Raw genomic sequence first — 16341 nt, 5'->3', positions numbered from 1 at the left:
TGCCCCCCCAAAATCTCCCCAGGCCCTTTAAAATCCAGAAACCCAGCTTGAATATTCCCGGATCAACCTAGAACCACGTTGACGATTGGGTTACTGTGTGATTCTATTAGTGGACTGTAATGTTGTAACACTGCTGACTATCATACTGGAGGAACGAAAGCCAAACGCAGTCCATGTGATGGCAGTCAGGTCTATTTATAATCATCCCATAGAACAGTTACTAAAGGACAGTGTGTCCCAGCAAAGGTCAAACCCTGGGACAGTGCATAACTGTGGGAGCTCAGTGCACTGTCCTTTGCATCGTGTGCTTGGAGCAGGACTCAAGGTGAGTAGTTTTTCTATTAAAACATAGAGGTACAATGCCAATGTTATTTGATAATACAGCAGCAACATTAGAAGGAGCCTTATCTTATTTGCTAAAATATTTCAGAAGTGGGTGGTGGTTTGAATTGTACTCACAGCCTGATGCAGGTATGAGGTACAGATATCAACTATTCCTCAGATAGACGCAATCCTGATGTATTTTTAGCGCACTTAGCGAGACAGTGGGGCCCAGATAACCCACTGCCCTCGCTCTGTAATATCCCACAAGGGCATTTGCAGGGGTCACTCAGGGTCTAAACTGGAAAATTGTATTAATTGTTTGTGGACTCTGGGTTTCGAACCCAGCAGGATGTAATGGCTGCCAAGCGTCTGGGAGAGTTTTATTTTTTATCCGTGGAGCGCTGCTATCTCACTTTGGGCCAGGACCCCAATTGGAGTCAGGTTTTCACATCGGGGAGTCCAGCAGGAGCCAGGCAGCCAGCAGTTTCCTCATGAGTAGGTCTCATTTTAAAAGAGGAAATTGTGAACGTTGTGGGCACACGAGGGCAGTCGAACAGCTAACAATGTGCCGTGGTAGACTAAATATAGGGACATTGCCCATTGACGCCAATGTCCATTAACTGTTAGTGAAGAGATCCCTTCAGTTATGGCAGGTAAGGTGTGACCAGCTGCATTGTAATACTGGGAGCAGCCCTGTTTGATAGCAAGGCATTTTGGGCAATTGCTGGCTTTGTGTGTGCGATTTCATAATACACATTTCGAGTGAACAAAGCTTCATGAAGTGCACAAGCAGGAACCTTTCGCTATTAAGTCACCTTAGTGTTGATTTCAGTAAGTCCGCAGGTGCGCTGGATGTTTGAGTCCACAATACGATGGGAAACAGTAATGGTGACATTTCACAATGGGTGCACGGGGGCCATTGAAGGCTTTCGCTTGCTGCATTCCTGCTCGCCGGTTGCAGGGGAGGGGGGGAAAGGTCCGAGGGCAGCGGACAAATCCAGGTGTGGGGTGAGACGGTAAGAAGCATGCCAGGGGTTCGGGAGAGTGGGTTCCCACCAATGCTCATTTTAATGTGGAGCCAAGGATGAGCGGCAGCTTACACCAATCCCTTCAAGAATGGTTAGTTTGCTTGCTTGCACACCTTGAGAAAGCCCACATCTCTTTTTTTATTCATTCAAGGGATGTGGGCTTCACTGGCTGGGCCAGCATTTATTGCCCATCCCCATCATGCTCTCAATCTGCACCCAGTTTGGTAAAGGGTTTGATACCAGTGTTAGGACACCCATTTGAATAGGCAATGGGTCTAACGTCTTGATGACTGAAATGTGCCTTAACCAATATGGCATGGGCGCATTCCCGGTGCTGACTGGGTGTGCACGTGCCACATTGGACCCTTTGGCACCTCCTTCTGTCCAAAAGAGCAGAAGATTTATAATCCAGTACCTAGGCCATTCTCTTGGCCTGACCCTAAAGCTGCAGTATAAATGGACCTTTAGCCATTCATGCACATGCAAACACAAAACTAACTCCAGCTCTTTAAACCTTGCAACTGTACATCTTTCCTTTGCTAAATTGCCAACCCTCTGTAGTTTCAGATATGGATGATTTTGGTTACAGCTTCCGCCAGTGCGAGAGAGATTGGCCGTTGTTTGACAGCGTGCCTGAGGAGTGCAAATGCATCCTGAAACCTGCCCTGGTTACCTCTGAAGATTCTGATCTCAGTGATGATTCTGAGAAGATCTTACGCTCTCACCACAAACGGAGCAAGAGGATGAATATTAGCAAATGCCACCAGTCCCCTGAAAACACACCTTCTGCAAAGAGATTAGACAAGGAACTGGGAGTGGCAATGTTTCAAAACAGAGCCAAACCTGCTTTAGATGGGCCCTTTCCTCAGGAAAATAACCGCGCGCTCTACACCTCTGAGGAAGTCTTGTCTGCCAGTGAAGAAGATTTTGAACTAGAACTTGTAAATCAGTTTCTTATGGCCACGACTCAAATGATGTCAAGTGGCAATACATCCAGAAGCCAGCAATGCTTCTTAATTTCTGGTGAGGAACCTCATAGTTCCAGAAGCCAGCAGTGTCTTCTCATTTCTACTACCGAATCCTTGCGCTCTACACATCAAACTAATTCCATTGCTCCTACCACAGTAAACCAGCCTCATGATGTGAATGCCTGTACTCAACCCAACATCACATGGGACATGGAGAGCTATGCAGAAAATGTCCTTGACAGTGACTGTTATAAAAACCATATAGAGATGGCCAAAGGTGACCATCTCGATGCTGGATTTGGATGCACGCAAGACACTCAAGTGCCCGGAAAAGATCCCCAGGCCCTCCCAGAATTGTGGGGAGGCACACGGGTTCAAGGCCAGCACAGCAAGGCCAGACGAACTGCTGGTCACCGTGACAGTCAAAGTCAAAGCACGTTTGAGGAGGATACGGACAGACAGACCTCAGTCACTGTATCAGATGTCAACCAGTTTCCAATAAGCACGGAATGTTCACCTCACTTGGAATTAATGCCAGCAGCAGAAGGGAAAGGCGAGGAAGATTATTCCATCACGGTCCCCGAAAGTTATGAATATTTTTATGAGGATTTCGGGGCGGAAGAGGGTGAAGATGATTTATTTTTCTTGCGTGTGCCTTCTGTGTTCAAGCGTGTGAGGCGAGGGGGCTGTGATCCCAGGAAAATTAATTTATTGACCGTGATTCAGTCCTTGGTACGGAAATACTTACATCCAACAAAGCAAGGGCAAACAGCAATGGTGTCTGCCAAGAATTCGAACACATCTGAAAGCACAAAGGTTGATGGCAGTTCTGACCTTGGTTCGCTAAATAATGCATTAGTGAAATATTCGGAAGGTGATGGAAGTCAGACTATGATGGAAAGCGCCATACAGAGAGGTAGCTTATTGAATGAATACTAATCAGTGCTGGTGTGCAGGTCATTGCTTAGAAGTTAATTTGACCAGTGGAGCAAACAAGTATAACTGTCTGGTAAGAGGCTGGATTTGAAGCAAGTGCTACACATGTTGTTAAAGATTGCTGCTTGTTCGTCTTCACTAACAGTTACATTGAGCATTGCAGTGTGCTTTAACAAGCATAGGAATGTTCAGCAACAGCATTGTTAGGCCCAGCTCATCTGCACCCACTTTATAGGTCAGTGCCACGTTTCTCCTTATATCTTTCCGCCTTAATTCTCAATCCTTCTCAGAAATATGCCTAACTGCCTGCCTCTTGAACCTTTTATACCGACTAGTGTAATGTACTTCCCCAGAACTTACTCAACTAGTGTTAAGCTATAAAAAATTGTAGGGATTTTGTGTATTGCCGAAAAGAGACCATGCTGGTGAAATTTTGCATCTTGCACTCATCAGGACAGAATTGCAAGAATTCCGACTGCAAATGGAACAATAATTTATACCACATGAGACGAGAGTGCTAGTTGGTTGGCAAGTGGACTCTGATTGGCAGAGGAATTGCCATGGAGAATGCACCAAGGAACAGTTAACTGCCAAGCCTTTGTTTAAATTCAAACCAGGCAGGTCGACTCTAACTGGTCAAGGCATTGCCCTGGAGAAGGAACTGGGGAATGGCTGTTCCCCAAGGTTCATGGTTCATTCTCCATGTCAATGCCTCTACCAGTCAGAGTGCACTTGTCAACCAATCAGCACTCTCTTCTCATGCAGTATAAATTGTTGTTCCCTTTACAATTGGCATTCTTATGAATCTGTCCTAATGATTGAAAGATGGAAAGCTTTGACAGAATGTCTTTTTTTTCAGTAATACTCAAAGTTCTGTACTACCAAATGACTACTTGTAGGAAGTTTATTTTAACTACCTGTAAAGTAGGCTTTAACTGATTATTCAGTAGTTGAAGAGGTAAAAGATAATCTATCAACTTCAATTCAATGACACCACATTATATTTAATCCCTATTGCTAAATTTAACCTTCAGAATATCGGTAGATCAGACAAATGACTGTGGCACTGGGCCAGGTAAATTTGTTAGTCTTAGTTCACACACTGAGACACTGGAAAAATCTAAAACTTGCCTAAATGTCAGGAATAGCCTTTAATGGCAAAGTTAGCTGGGATCAGACCAATATGTGCAGTGTAAGCTGAGTCTCACCTGTTGGGAGTCCTGCTCCATATAAAGGAGGGCAGTGCTTTTTGGTTCTTCCATTGTGCTCACCCATTTTCTTCACCTTGCTATTCTTTCCCATCTCCCAATGCCTTTTTTTAAAGTTATAATTCGGTTTTTTTTTTGGACCCAATCTATCTGTCCTACACTTTGTTCCTCTATATATAAAAAAACTAACTCGGGAGTGGGGGGGTGGAAAAAGAGTTATTCAGCTTGATTTTGCCTGCTGCCCATTTTGCAGGTAGGTCCAGCATTAAGAAAGGGTTTTCACTGACTGGAGATCACACCTGAAGGCAGCTTGTTTAGTGATATGAAACTGAGAGGGGGTAGCTCCTGACTTTGTGTGAATAGTATATATCAGGTGATGGTGAGTTGACCTCCCATTTTAAATCTCTTTAATGGAACTGGGAGAGGCGTGGATCTGAAAAGTGCAGATCTTTCTACCAGTTTTACACAATTGCACAGAGCCAAAACCCCAGCGTGTAAAAATTGGCCAAAACAGCTTCTAGATTTATTTATCATCTCAAAGCGCTTCACACATTTTAACTACTTTTACACTGACTTTTTTTATTTCATTAAAACCCAGTAGCCAGCCTGAACCAGTAACATCCCGTAAACAAGTAGAAGGTAAATGATCCGTATTTCTTTTCATTCGGCTGAGGGAGGAATGTTGGCCAGGTCGCCAAAGGCTTTTCCCACTTTGCAAAATTGTCAAGAAAGGAAGGAAAAAATAAAGAACTTGCATTTATATAGCGCCTTTCACAATCTCAGGATGTCACAGGGCACATTCCAGCCAATAAAGCACTTTTGAAGTGTTGTCACTGTTGTGATGTAAGAAACACACAGCAGCCAATTTGCACACAGCAAGCTCTCACAGACAGCACTGTGGTAATGGTACTGATCGAGGGATAAATATTGGCCAGGCCGCCGGGGAGCACTCCCCTGCTCTTCTTCAAAATGGCGCCATCGGATCTTTCATGCCCACCAAGAGGGCAGATGGTGGCTTGGTTTAACACCTCATCTAAAAGACAAAATATCCAACAGTGCCACCAATTGACCCATGGCTGACACGACTGGCAAGGTCAGTTTTTATTCCCTGTCCCTAACTGCCCTGAACTGAGTGGCTTCCTAGGCCATTTCAGGGGACAGTATGTCAACCACATTGCTGTGGGTCTGGAGTCACACACAGGCCAGACCAGGTAAAGATGGCAGATTTCCTCCCCTAAAGGGGGCACATTTATAAGGTGATTGGTAGAAGGATTAGAGGGGGACATGAGGGAAAACTTCTTCACCCAGAGGGTGGTGGGTGTCTGGAATTCGCAGCCTGTTTTGGTGGTGGAGGCAGAAACCCTCGACTCATTCAAAAGGCACCTGGATCTACACCTGAAGCGCTGTAACCTGCAAGGCTACAGACCAGGTGCTAGAAGGTGGGATTAAAATGAGCGGCTGGCTTCTTTTTCTTTTTCAGCCAGCACAGGCACAATGGGCTGAATGGCCTCTTTCTGTGCTTTAACTTTTCTATGGTTCTAAGTGAGTAAACCAGATAAGGTTTTACAACAATCTGGGGTATCTATGTGACCATTGCTGACGCCAGCTGTTTTTTAACTCCATATTTATTTATTAACTGAATTTAAAACCCCCAGCTGCAGTAGGGTGTTGAATTTATACCATTGGATCGTTAGTCCAGGCCTCCTAGATTACTAATCCTGTAACGTAACTATTATGTTACCAAACACTGGAAGTGACTGTTGCGTTGTGTGTCAGTATTTTGCCTCAACATTATTAATATGCAATTGCAACTGGTACAGGGACCTCAACCAACCATTTGAACCACCAGAATTAGCCCGTGATGTTGAAGAGCTTTCCCCTCTAGTAATGCAGCAATCGCTGAACCCTGAGCTCTAAACCCACTAGCGTGGAACCCACAATGTTCTGACTCAGAGATGCGAACGCTAAGAACTGAATCATGCCAACACTAGAGACCAGGCGGACCTCTGATTATGTTTGTGTCCAAAGGAGGTATCGTGTGTGTCTGTATATAATATCCTGGGCTTATTTATTGTACAAGACACAAGATACCAATCACTCATAAGAGATTGAGTAAATACATAGTGGGTTCATTTATTAAGACTAGGGACATGAGTTATACATAGGGGTAAATGTTGAAGGCATCAGAGGTGTGTGTGTGCTCTGCTCAAAGTAAAAGTGAAACTAAGACTGGATCACATGACATCCCGTGATGTCATGCTGACATGGCTTAAAAGCAAATTACAACAGTGTGAGCACTGGGTGGGGGGGCACATGCCAGCTGTGACCAGGTGAGCTGCCTGCACCTGTGCAGCTTAACAGGGAGACACCCCATGGTAATCGAGTGGAGTTCAAACCACCCTGAAATACAAAGCCCATTGTCTTCACTAATGAATTCAATGTGAGCTGCCATGTCAAAGAGATAGAATCAAAGAAATTAATATTGAAACTGTATCAGTGAGAAAATGCCATCTCTCAGATGCATCAATTCATTTGCTAAGGTTAATTAGAGAGGGTGAAATGCTGTCAGTAGCTGAGCTTTGAACTGTCAGATGATTATATCCTGTCTAGGGATAGGCTAACCCTAAATCTTAATTGATATGACTTACCGGTGCAGGAATGCATTCATACATGTACCCGGCCTACATCTTGGGCTGTGTTAGACCTGACAGCACAGCTTCTCTTCAGGACTATTGTGCTAACTGAAGACAATTATCCAGACTGCTGGTTTAAAGAAAGAACAGCTCTGGCCTCCTGCATATCTCCTATTTTCCTCCTTCCAACATTTTTGTTTTATTCCAAAAATATACCTTATTCATAAAATTTGTAATAGTAACTTTGACATTACATGAAGTACAATAGAGACTAGTTTCTTTCAATATGGTATACGACTATAATTACAGCTTAAGTTTACAACATACAATATATTTAATGTCAGACACGCAGCTCGAGGGGTTTTAGACGGTTTCCATCCCCTCTATGTACTATGGCTAGACTGTGGCCTTTCCCCATTGCACCTTTGCAGAAGCTGCCCCAATCTTCAATGCGTCCCTCAGCATGTGGTCCTGGGCCTTGGACTGTGCCAGTCTGTCATTAACTAATCCTGAAACTTAAAGACCCACAAGTTTCGGGCAGACTAAGCAGCATATTTCTCTGAGCAGCTGGTCCTCCAGCAGCAGTTGATGTTTGTCCCCGGGAACAGCCCGAGGAGCACAGAGTCCTGTATCATGGAGCTGCTCGGGATGAACCTCAACAGAAACCACTGTATCCCTTTGCAGACCATCTTTGAAAAGGAACATTCCAGAAGGATTTGGGCTGTGGTCTCTTCCCCACTGGATTGTCCTGCCTTGAGCTGCTTGGGCCCTAAGCTAAGGAATTCTGCCCATAAACTTCTCCACCTCTCTCTCCTCCTTTAAGTTACTCCTTAAATCCTACCTCAGAGCAAGGTGTTCATCACCTGTCCTAATAACTCCTTATGTGGCCTCAATGATTGCAATTCTGTGCGTCTCTTCGGAACGTTTGATCACATTAAAGGCGCCATATAAATGTGCATTGTTGTTGGTACATTTATATAACACCTTTCCCATCCTCTGTTCCTCCCTAAGATCTTCATAACCAATTAACTGTTTTTAAATTATAGTTACTGTTGGCATTTTAGGAAAATGTGGCATCGTAAGATCCCAAAACTAAGAGATGAGATTGGTGATCAGTTAATCATTTTTAATCGGGGTGGGTGGTTGGATGGGGGGTGGGTGGGGTGCAGGTGTGGGCCAAGGGATGTGGAGAAATGTCCTGCTCCTCATCACAGTGCTTTGGGATCTTACAGATCCAGGGATATGAACAGGTAGATCTTCTTGTTATGAGATTATTATTTCTTTAAAAGGGGGCTGGTTGGCTCTGTTTGCTCACCTGTGGATCAGATTAACACCAACAGCACCGGGTTTAATCCCCATTCCAGCTGAGGTAGACTTGGGGGTGGGGGTGGGGGTGGAGTGGGGTGGGGTTGGTGGGTGGGGGTGGGGGTGGGGATGGGGGTGGTGGGTGGGGGTGGGGGTGGGGATGGGGGTGGTGGGTGGGGGTGGTTGTTGTGGGGTGGAGGTAGGGGTGGGAGTGGTGGGTGGGGGTGGTGGTTGGGGGGTGGGGGTGGGGGTGGTGGTGGTGGGTGGGGATGGGGGTGGTGGGTGTGGGTGGTTGTTGTGGGGTGGAGGTAGGGGTGGGAGTGGTGGGTGGGGGTGGTGGTTGGGGGGTGGGGGTGGGGGTGTTGGGTGGGGGTGGTGGGTGGTGGGTGGGGGTGGTGGGGGTGGGGGTGAGGTGGGGGTGGTGGTTGGGGGGTGGTGGATGGTGGCATGGTGGTATTATCACTGGAGTAGGGTTCTAGGGACAAGGTTTCAAATCCCACCATCGCAGCTGGTGGAGTTTGAATTCAAGTAATAATCTCGAATTGGAAAGCTAGCCTCAATAATGGTGACCACAAAGCGATTGTCGTTAAAAAACCCATCTGGCTCATTAAGGGGAAGGAAATCTGCCATCTTTATCCAGCCTGGCCTACATGTGACTCCAGACCAGCAGCAATGTGATTGACTCTTAACTGCCCCTAAAATGGTTGGGCAAGCCACTCAGTTCAAGGGCAATTAAAGATGGGCAACAAATGCTGGCCTTGCCAGTGGTGCCCACATCCCGTGAAATAATGAATAAAGAAAAGGACCTGCCTCCTCACGCTACCCGTAGTAAATAAATCAAGGCACCTTGCCGTAGTTTGGCAAATAATCACCGGGGACCTGCCGTCAGGCAGAGAACCGAAGAAGATTTCTTTAAACCATTCCTCCCTCCCATTCTCTGCTCCCTTCCTGCGAAGCCACTGACTCTCCCTGAAGCCTGAGTTCTCCACTTGTGCCTATGCTTCACAGTGAGCGTTGGCAGGCTGTTTGGCCCAGGGAGTCATCGCATCTCAGTCCGATTCTGCTTTTGCCCTTGACTGCCCAATGACATGAGTAAAGCCAACAGATGCTGCAATCAAAAAAAAGCAGCTCCGAGAACTTGGGATATATTCACTATTCGCCACCATGAACACTTTGTGTTTTGTGTCTCGTGGTTACTCAAGAAAAATGTAGACACTGGAGGGTTGAATTTCCTCTGCTAACTGATTCCTGTGCAATCTGGCTGAATGGTATTTGATTGCAATCATCAGGATATATGGTTTAACAAGTTTACTGCCGTAGTGCAAAAAGGAAATGTTTCACCAAACTATTAATTGATGCACTGCCAGAGAAAATTAAACCAGAATGTGTACAAACAGGCCACTATTCAGTCAGCCTGCGATTTAACGATCTCTCTACTTGGGATTATTTGTCTATCAGGATTTCTGTCGGAGGTGGAAGCCATCAGCATCCTGTAGTAGGGCTGGCAGGTTCTGACCTCGCCATGGTTTCAAATCCAACATTTATGAGTATGTCACCTCACAAGCTAAATATGGGTGTGGAAGGTCATTCAGCCCATCCATCCCACTGTTGTCCTCTCAAAATATACTGCTTGGTCAATGATTTGTCGGTCTCTGTCTCCACTAACTATTGCAATTGCTGGTCGCTGTGTGAAGAATAATTCTAAACTTGATTATTCAGTATTAAAAATATTATCTAATTATAATTTTAAATTGTAATTAAATATAATGATTCATGATTTTTTTTTTATGCCTAGGGAGAAGACGCTCCTGCCTTTCCTGCACTCAGAAAGATTTATGTTTATTCTGCTTTGCTTGTGCATCCTGGGCAATGAAGTCTGCAACTTCCCAGTCGGATATGTGGAAAGCTGGTGAGTATTAAAGTGGCGCAGGTACATGTTTGGAAAAGGAGGGAATATCCCCAATGCCATTCAAGTTAAGTGGGTGCAGGGTTTTTTTTAGACAGGAATGTTATACCATAACACAGCCGATATAATGAACAAAATCTTTGCATCTCCATAGCTCTTTCCTAATGGGTGTGTAGACATTTTATATTATTCATTCATGGGATGTGGGCTTCGCTGGCTGGGCCAGCATTTATTGCCTACCCTAGTTGCCCTTGAAAAGGTGGTAGTGAGCTGCCTTCTTGGACCGCTGCAGGCCCTGTGGTGTAGGTACACCCACCGTGCTGTTAGGGAGGGCGTTCCAGGATTTTAACCCAGCGACAGTGAAGGCACGGCGATATATTTAAAAGTCAGGATGGTGAGTGACTTGGAGGGGAACGTCCAGGTGGTGGTGTTCCCATGTATCAGCTGCCCTTGCCCTTCTAGATGTTAGTGGCTGTGGGTTTGAAAGGTGCTGCTTAAGAAGCCTTGGTGAGTTGCTGCAGTGCATCTTGTAGATGGTACACACTGCTGCTACTGTGCATCGGTGGTGAAGGGAGTGAATATTTATGGAAGGGGTGTCAATCAAGTGGCTGCTTTGTCCTGGATGGTGTCAAGCTTCTTGAGTGTTGTGGGAGCTGCACTCATCCAGGCAAGTGGAGAGTATTCCATCACACTCCTGACTTGTGCCTTGTAGATTGTGGACAGGCTTTGGGGAGTCAGGAGGTGAGTTACTTGTCGCAGGATTCCTAGTCTCTGACCTGCTCTTGTGGCCACAGTATTTTTATGGCAGTTCAGTTTCTGGTTAATGGTAACTCCCAGGATGCTGATAGTGGGGAATTCAGAGATGATTATGCCGTTGAGTGTCAAGGGGTGATGGTTGGATTCTCTCTTGTTGGAGATGGTCATCGCCTGGTACTTATGTGGCGCGAATGTTACTTTCCACTTGTCAGACCAAGCCTGGATATTGTCCAGGCCTTGTCGCATTTGAACATGGACTGCTTCAGTATCTGAGGAGTCGTGAAAGGTGCTGAACATTGTGCAATCATCAGCGAACATCCCCACTTCTGACCTTACGGTGGAAGGAAGATCATTGATGAAGCAACTAAAGATGGTTGGGCCGAGGACACTATCCTGAGGAACTCCTGCAGTGATGTCCTGGAGCTGAGATGACTGACCTCCAACAACCACAATCATCTTCCTTTGTGCTAGGTATAAACCAACCAGTGAAGAATTTTCTGCCAATTTCCATTGATTCCAGTTTTGCTAGAGCTCCTTGATGCCACATTCGATCAAATGCTGCCATGATGTTATGGGCAGTCACTCTCACCTCACCCCTGCTGTTTTGCCCATGTTTGAACCAAGGCTGTAATGAGGTCAGGAGCTGAGTGGCCCTGGCAGAACCCAAACTGAGCATCAGTTATTACTAAGCAAGTGCCATTTGATAGCACTGTTGATGACCCCTTCCATCACTTTACTGATGATCGAGAGTAATTGGCTGGGTTGGATTTGTCCTGCTTATTGTGTACAGGACATACCTGTGAAATTTTCCACATAGCCGGATAGATGCCAGTGTTGTAGCTGTACTGGAACAGCTTGGCTGGGGGGGGTGGAGGGGGACCAAGTCTTCAATACTATTGCCGGAATATTGTCGGGGCCCATAGCCTTTGCACTATCCAGTGCCTTCAGCCGTTTCTTCATATCACGTGGATTGAATTGAATTGGCTGAAGACTGGCATCTGTGATGCTGGTGACCTCCAGAGGAGCCGAGGTGGATCATCCGCTCGGCACTTCTGGCTGAAGATTGTGGCAATTGCATCAGCCTTATCTTTTGCACTGATGTACTGGGCTCCCCCATCATTGAGGATGGGGATATTTGTGGAGCCTCCTCCTCCAGTGAGTTGTTTAATTGTCCACCACCATTCACGACTGGAGATGGCAGGACTGCAGAGCTTAGGTCTGATCCATTGGCTGTGGGATCACTTAGCTCTGCGGCAGGCAGGTTGGCGAGGATGAGGTCAAGTACGTTTTTCCCTCTTGTTGGTTCTTCATCTCCTGCCACAGACCCAGTCTAGCAGCTGGGACTCAGCCGGCTCAGTCTGCAGTGCTGCTACTGAGCCACCCTTGATGATGGACATTCAAGTCCCCCCAACCAGAGTACATTCTGCGCCCTTGCCTCCCACAGTGCTTCCTCCAAGTGGTGTTCAACATGGAGAAGCATTGATTCATCAGCTGAGGGAGGGTGGTAGGTGGTAATCAGCAGGAGGTTTCTTTGCCCATGTTTGACCTGATGCCATGAGACTTCATGGGGTCTGGAGTTGATGTTGAGGACTCCCAGAGCAACTCCCTCCCGACCGTATACCACTGTGCCGCCGCCTCTGTTGGTTCTATCCTGCTGGTGGAACTGGACATACCCAGGGTTGGTGATGGCGGAGTCTGGGGACATTATCTGTAAAATATGATTCCATCAGTATGGCTATGTCAGGCTGTTGCTTGACTAATCTGTGAGACAGCTCTCTCAATTTTGGCACAAGCCCCCAGATGTTGTTAAGGAGGACTTTGCAGGATTTGCCATAGTTGTTTCCGATGTCTAGACTGATGCCGGGTGGTCCGTCCAGTCATGGAAAGCTGGCCATTGCTAAGATAAAACTGCGTTTACCTGCTCTGGCCTTCTAAGGGCTAAAAAATCTAATTGCCACTGTCTACACAATGTAGGGGGAGGACTTGTGGGCAGTGGGTAGCATTCCTGCTTCTGAAGCAGTAGCTCTGGGTTTGAGTCCCACTCAGGACTTGATGGCCAAGGAAGATGTGCTCGTGACATGGCCAAGCAGGTTGCGTATCACCTGCAAATCCTTTCAACACACACCAATGACAGGCAGTAAAGAGTAGGAAAGATTTCTGGTCAGCCATGTGATGGCTAGAAAGTTGGGGCTTTTACCATCACTATCCATCGCTCCAGACTACAATATGCATCTAAAAGTGCATGTTGCTATAGCAACTTGGGACTCCCTGAGTGAGCTGTAACACTCCACCACCACAGGGTGTATGGGAAGCAAGTAGTTCCAAAAATGGAGGCGGTAGCTGCATTCTGTGGATTGGGGGAGGCAACAGTGGCCCGGGTGGAGAATGGTTCACAACAGAAGATCGCTTTAGCAGGAATGGGCTGTAATCGGGAGAAACGTCAAAGCTGGGGGTTACAGCCAGGAGGACCAAGACTAGAACACGGCTTCCATTCAGCAAATCACCTGCTAAACGTTACAGGAGTAAGGTAGAAAGAGGCTATGCTGCTGGACTAGTAATCCAGAGGCCTGGACTAATGATCTGGCGACTTGAGACCAAATCCTGACACAGCAGCCCGGAGAATTGTCGTTCAATCTAATAAATTAAATCTTGTAAAAAGTTAGTATCAGTAATGGGGGTGACCATGAAACTACAACAAACTTGTTGCAAAACCTGCCCTCCAGGGGGGGGATTAAAAAGACCCATCTCTTACCCAGTCTGGAGGAGGGTGGGCGCTGGCGTAAGCACGTAAGCTAGTGCTGGATGAAAGCCCCCAGAAGGCAGAGAGCTGCCTGAGGGAGCTGAAGACTTTAAGACCAATAAATAAAGCTCTTAAAAAATCTGGGAAAAAAAATGTCCACGCATCACAATCAGTCACCTGAACATATACGTGATGAAAATTCTGCCCATGCCTTTTTTTTTATTAATAACGGAAACCTCATCCCGCCCTTGGATGAGGTTTCATGAAAAATGCAAAGTCCGCCTAGCCGATTCGCCCGTCCGCCAACTGCAAGGTTGGACGGACCACGGAAAATCAGACACAATTACAACTCTAATTGCACTAATTGGCCTCTTAATTGTCAACGGGCGCGCTTCCCACTTTTGTGCCCGCCCGTCAACCAAAATATTGCGCCCGTCCGGGATGATGTTGGGACACTCGCCCGACGTCACCCCACACGATTTCGCATCCGATCAGGCCATGAACACCGACCTAAAAATTCTGCCCTTAACATATTCCTGTCAATGGACACCCAGAAATGGCTACAATCTTATTGAAGGTTCAGATGCCCAATAGAAGCGTATAGATATTCTCCTGTGCTTGGCGATAAAGGTTTTCATTGAAGCTGTGGTGGAGTCGATTTAGAAGTCACTGCTAATCCACAGCCTAACATTCCTGAACAACAGCATCTTCCCTGAGCCACTAATTGACCTGGAGCCTATTTACTGCCATTACAGTTCATAGTCCACGTAACATTTGAGACCCGTCATATCTGGCAATGGATAGAATGAGGCACAGGTCTCATTCTCCAGGATTGTTGTCTCTGGCCTTGTCAAGTATGAAACGCTAAATGTTGAGGCCGCAAAGTGCCAGGTTTACTCAGTTCACCTGTGCCGAGCTCGTTGACCCTAGGCAGGACTGCAGTTGGGTTTGGTGGGTGGGAGGTTACAAGATGACTCAGCCAAGATTCCAACAGCAGCAGTGATTCATACTGGCAAACGTAGCTGCAGACAGAGGCAGGATCAGGCTCAGCTATGACCCCACCCCCTTTGAAACTCAATAGCCCACTGCGCATGAAGAGAGGGAACTTGGCTGAGGTAGCAGATGGGAGTTGCCAGTCCAGGGAACTGCACCTTAGCATGACGCCACATGAGGGGAAGGGAGGAAGAACGCAGAAATGGAAAATTGTGTCTCCGCTAATCCTTCCCGGAAACTAATCTTTTGCTGGTGCATTTGTGTTTTTACAGCATTGCTGGTGAACATCAGCGCCATCTCTGCAGTGAGATACTTCAGGACACGTGCAAAACGAGAAAATTCAAAGTTCTTGGCACTCCAGGGTCCCTAACGAAAAGACCCTTGAGAAGAACGAGTATTCAGGGATTCAATCCGGAAAACTGTAAAATTAAACCCTTTCAAACAATGACACAAAATCCAAATGTTTGGCTGTAACCTTGCGCGATAATGTAAAGCAGCTGGTGATGAAGCAACCTGTTCCACACCTCTCCCAATTTTTGTATCCATGATGTAAAACACGGCAAACCATTTGCTACCAATTGTTTTACACCAGTAGGCAAAGTTGCCCTTTCGTGCCTGACAAGAAACAAGTCTGGCTTTGGGGGCTACCAAAGTTTTTTATTTGGAAGTGGAAATGTGGCAAAATGCGACAGAATTTGGCAGTGACATTCACAAGTGCTTTTCCCCAGTCAGTCAATTCCCCCTATCATTATTGCGCTTGCTCAGTTTAATATGAGGCTGTGAGATGCCATGGATAAGAAAAAAGGTGTTGCAAATGAGGTCATGACAGGCTTTTATCAGTGTACGTAAATGATCACTTTTGTTGGGAGACCTATTCCTGTCATGCGCAGAAAGGTACTAAATGATGAATCGGTCCATAGTTTGCCAAGCATGTTTACCCGAGGCAGAAGAGTATTTGTAGGACTGGTGAAACGGCTTTGGCATTCATTGTATGGTGAGATAAATCGAGACAGGGAGCAAAAAACAATATCAAAAGAAGGTAGAAAGAAAGACTTGCATTTGTATAGCGCCTTTTGTGACTTCAAAACATCCCAAAGTGCTTCACGGCCAATAAAATACATTTCGAAGTCTAGTCACTGTTATGATGTAGTAAACATGGCAGCCAAGTTGTGCATAGCAAGCTCCCATAAATACCAATAAAGCAATGACCAGATAATCGGTCTTCTTTTTCCAATGTTGGTTGAGGGATAAATATTGGCCAAGACACCGGGGGAGAACTAGAAATTTTTTATAATTAAAAAACAGAAAAAGCCAGAAAAGCTCAGCAGGTCTGGCAGCATCAGTGGAGAGAGAAACAGAGTTCAGGTCAATGACCTTTCGCCAGAGCTCACCCTTCAAGAGACGTTAATTCTGTTTCTCTCCACACAGATGCTGCCTGAGCTGCTGAGTGTTTCCAGCACTTTCTGTTTTTATTTCAGATTTCCAGCATCTGAAGTATTTTGCTTTTATTGAAGTCTTTTACGCCCAGCTGAGAGGAGAGATGG

The 16341-nt window shown here is 46.1% G+C and overlaps 1 protein-coding gene across 2 annotated transcripts; it reads left to right on the top strand.

Moving 5' to 3' along the window:
- Window positions 1–225: 225 nt before the first annotated feature.
- On the top strand, window positions 226–15929 carry perm1a (PPARGC1 and ESRR induced regulator, muscle 1a). Of its 2 annotated transcripts, none has more exons than XM_078559233.1 (4): window positions 226–325; window positions 1914–3236; window positions 10198–10311; window positions 15070–15929. In XM_078559233.1, the coding sequence occupies exons 2-4, from the start codon at window positions 1922–1924 to the stop codon at window positions 15165–15167; spliced, it is 1527 nt and encodes a 508-aa protein (XP_078415359.1). In that variant the 5' UTR covers window positions 226–325; window positions 1914–1921; the 3' UTR covers window positions 15168–15929. The 2 variants fall into 2 exon arrangements, with proteins under 2 accessions (XP_078415359.1, XP_078415358.1); XM_078559232.1 differs by lacking the exon at window positions 226–325 and adding an exon at window positions 961–977.
- The last annotated feature ends 412 nt before the right edge of the window (window positions 15930–16341 follow it).

This window comes from Cetorhinus maximus, chromosome 15, assembly GCF_964194155.1.
Source record: "Cetorhinus maximus chromosome 15, sCetMax3.hap1.1, whole genome shotgun sequence".
Lineage (NCBI taxonomy): Eukaryota > Metazoa > Chordata > Chondrichthyes > Lamniformes > Cetorhinidae > Cetorhinus > Cetorhinus maximus.
The sequence above is the reverse complement of the archived record's forward strand: the minus strand, read 5'-3'. Positions and strand labels throughout refer to the sequence as shown.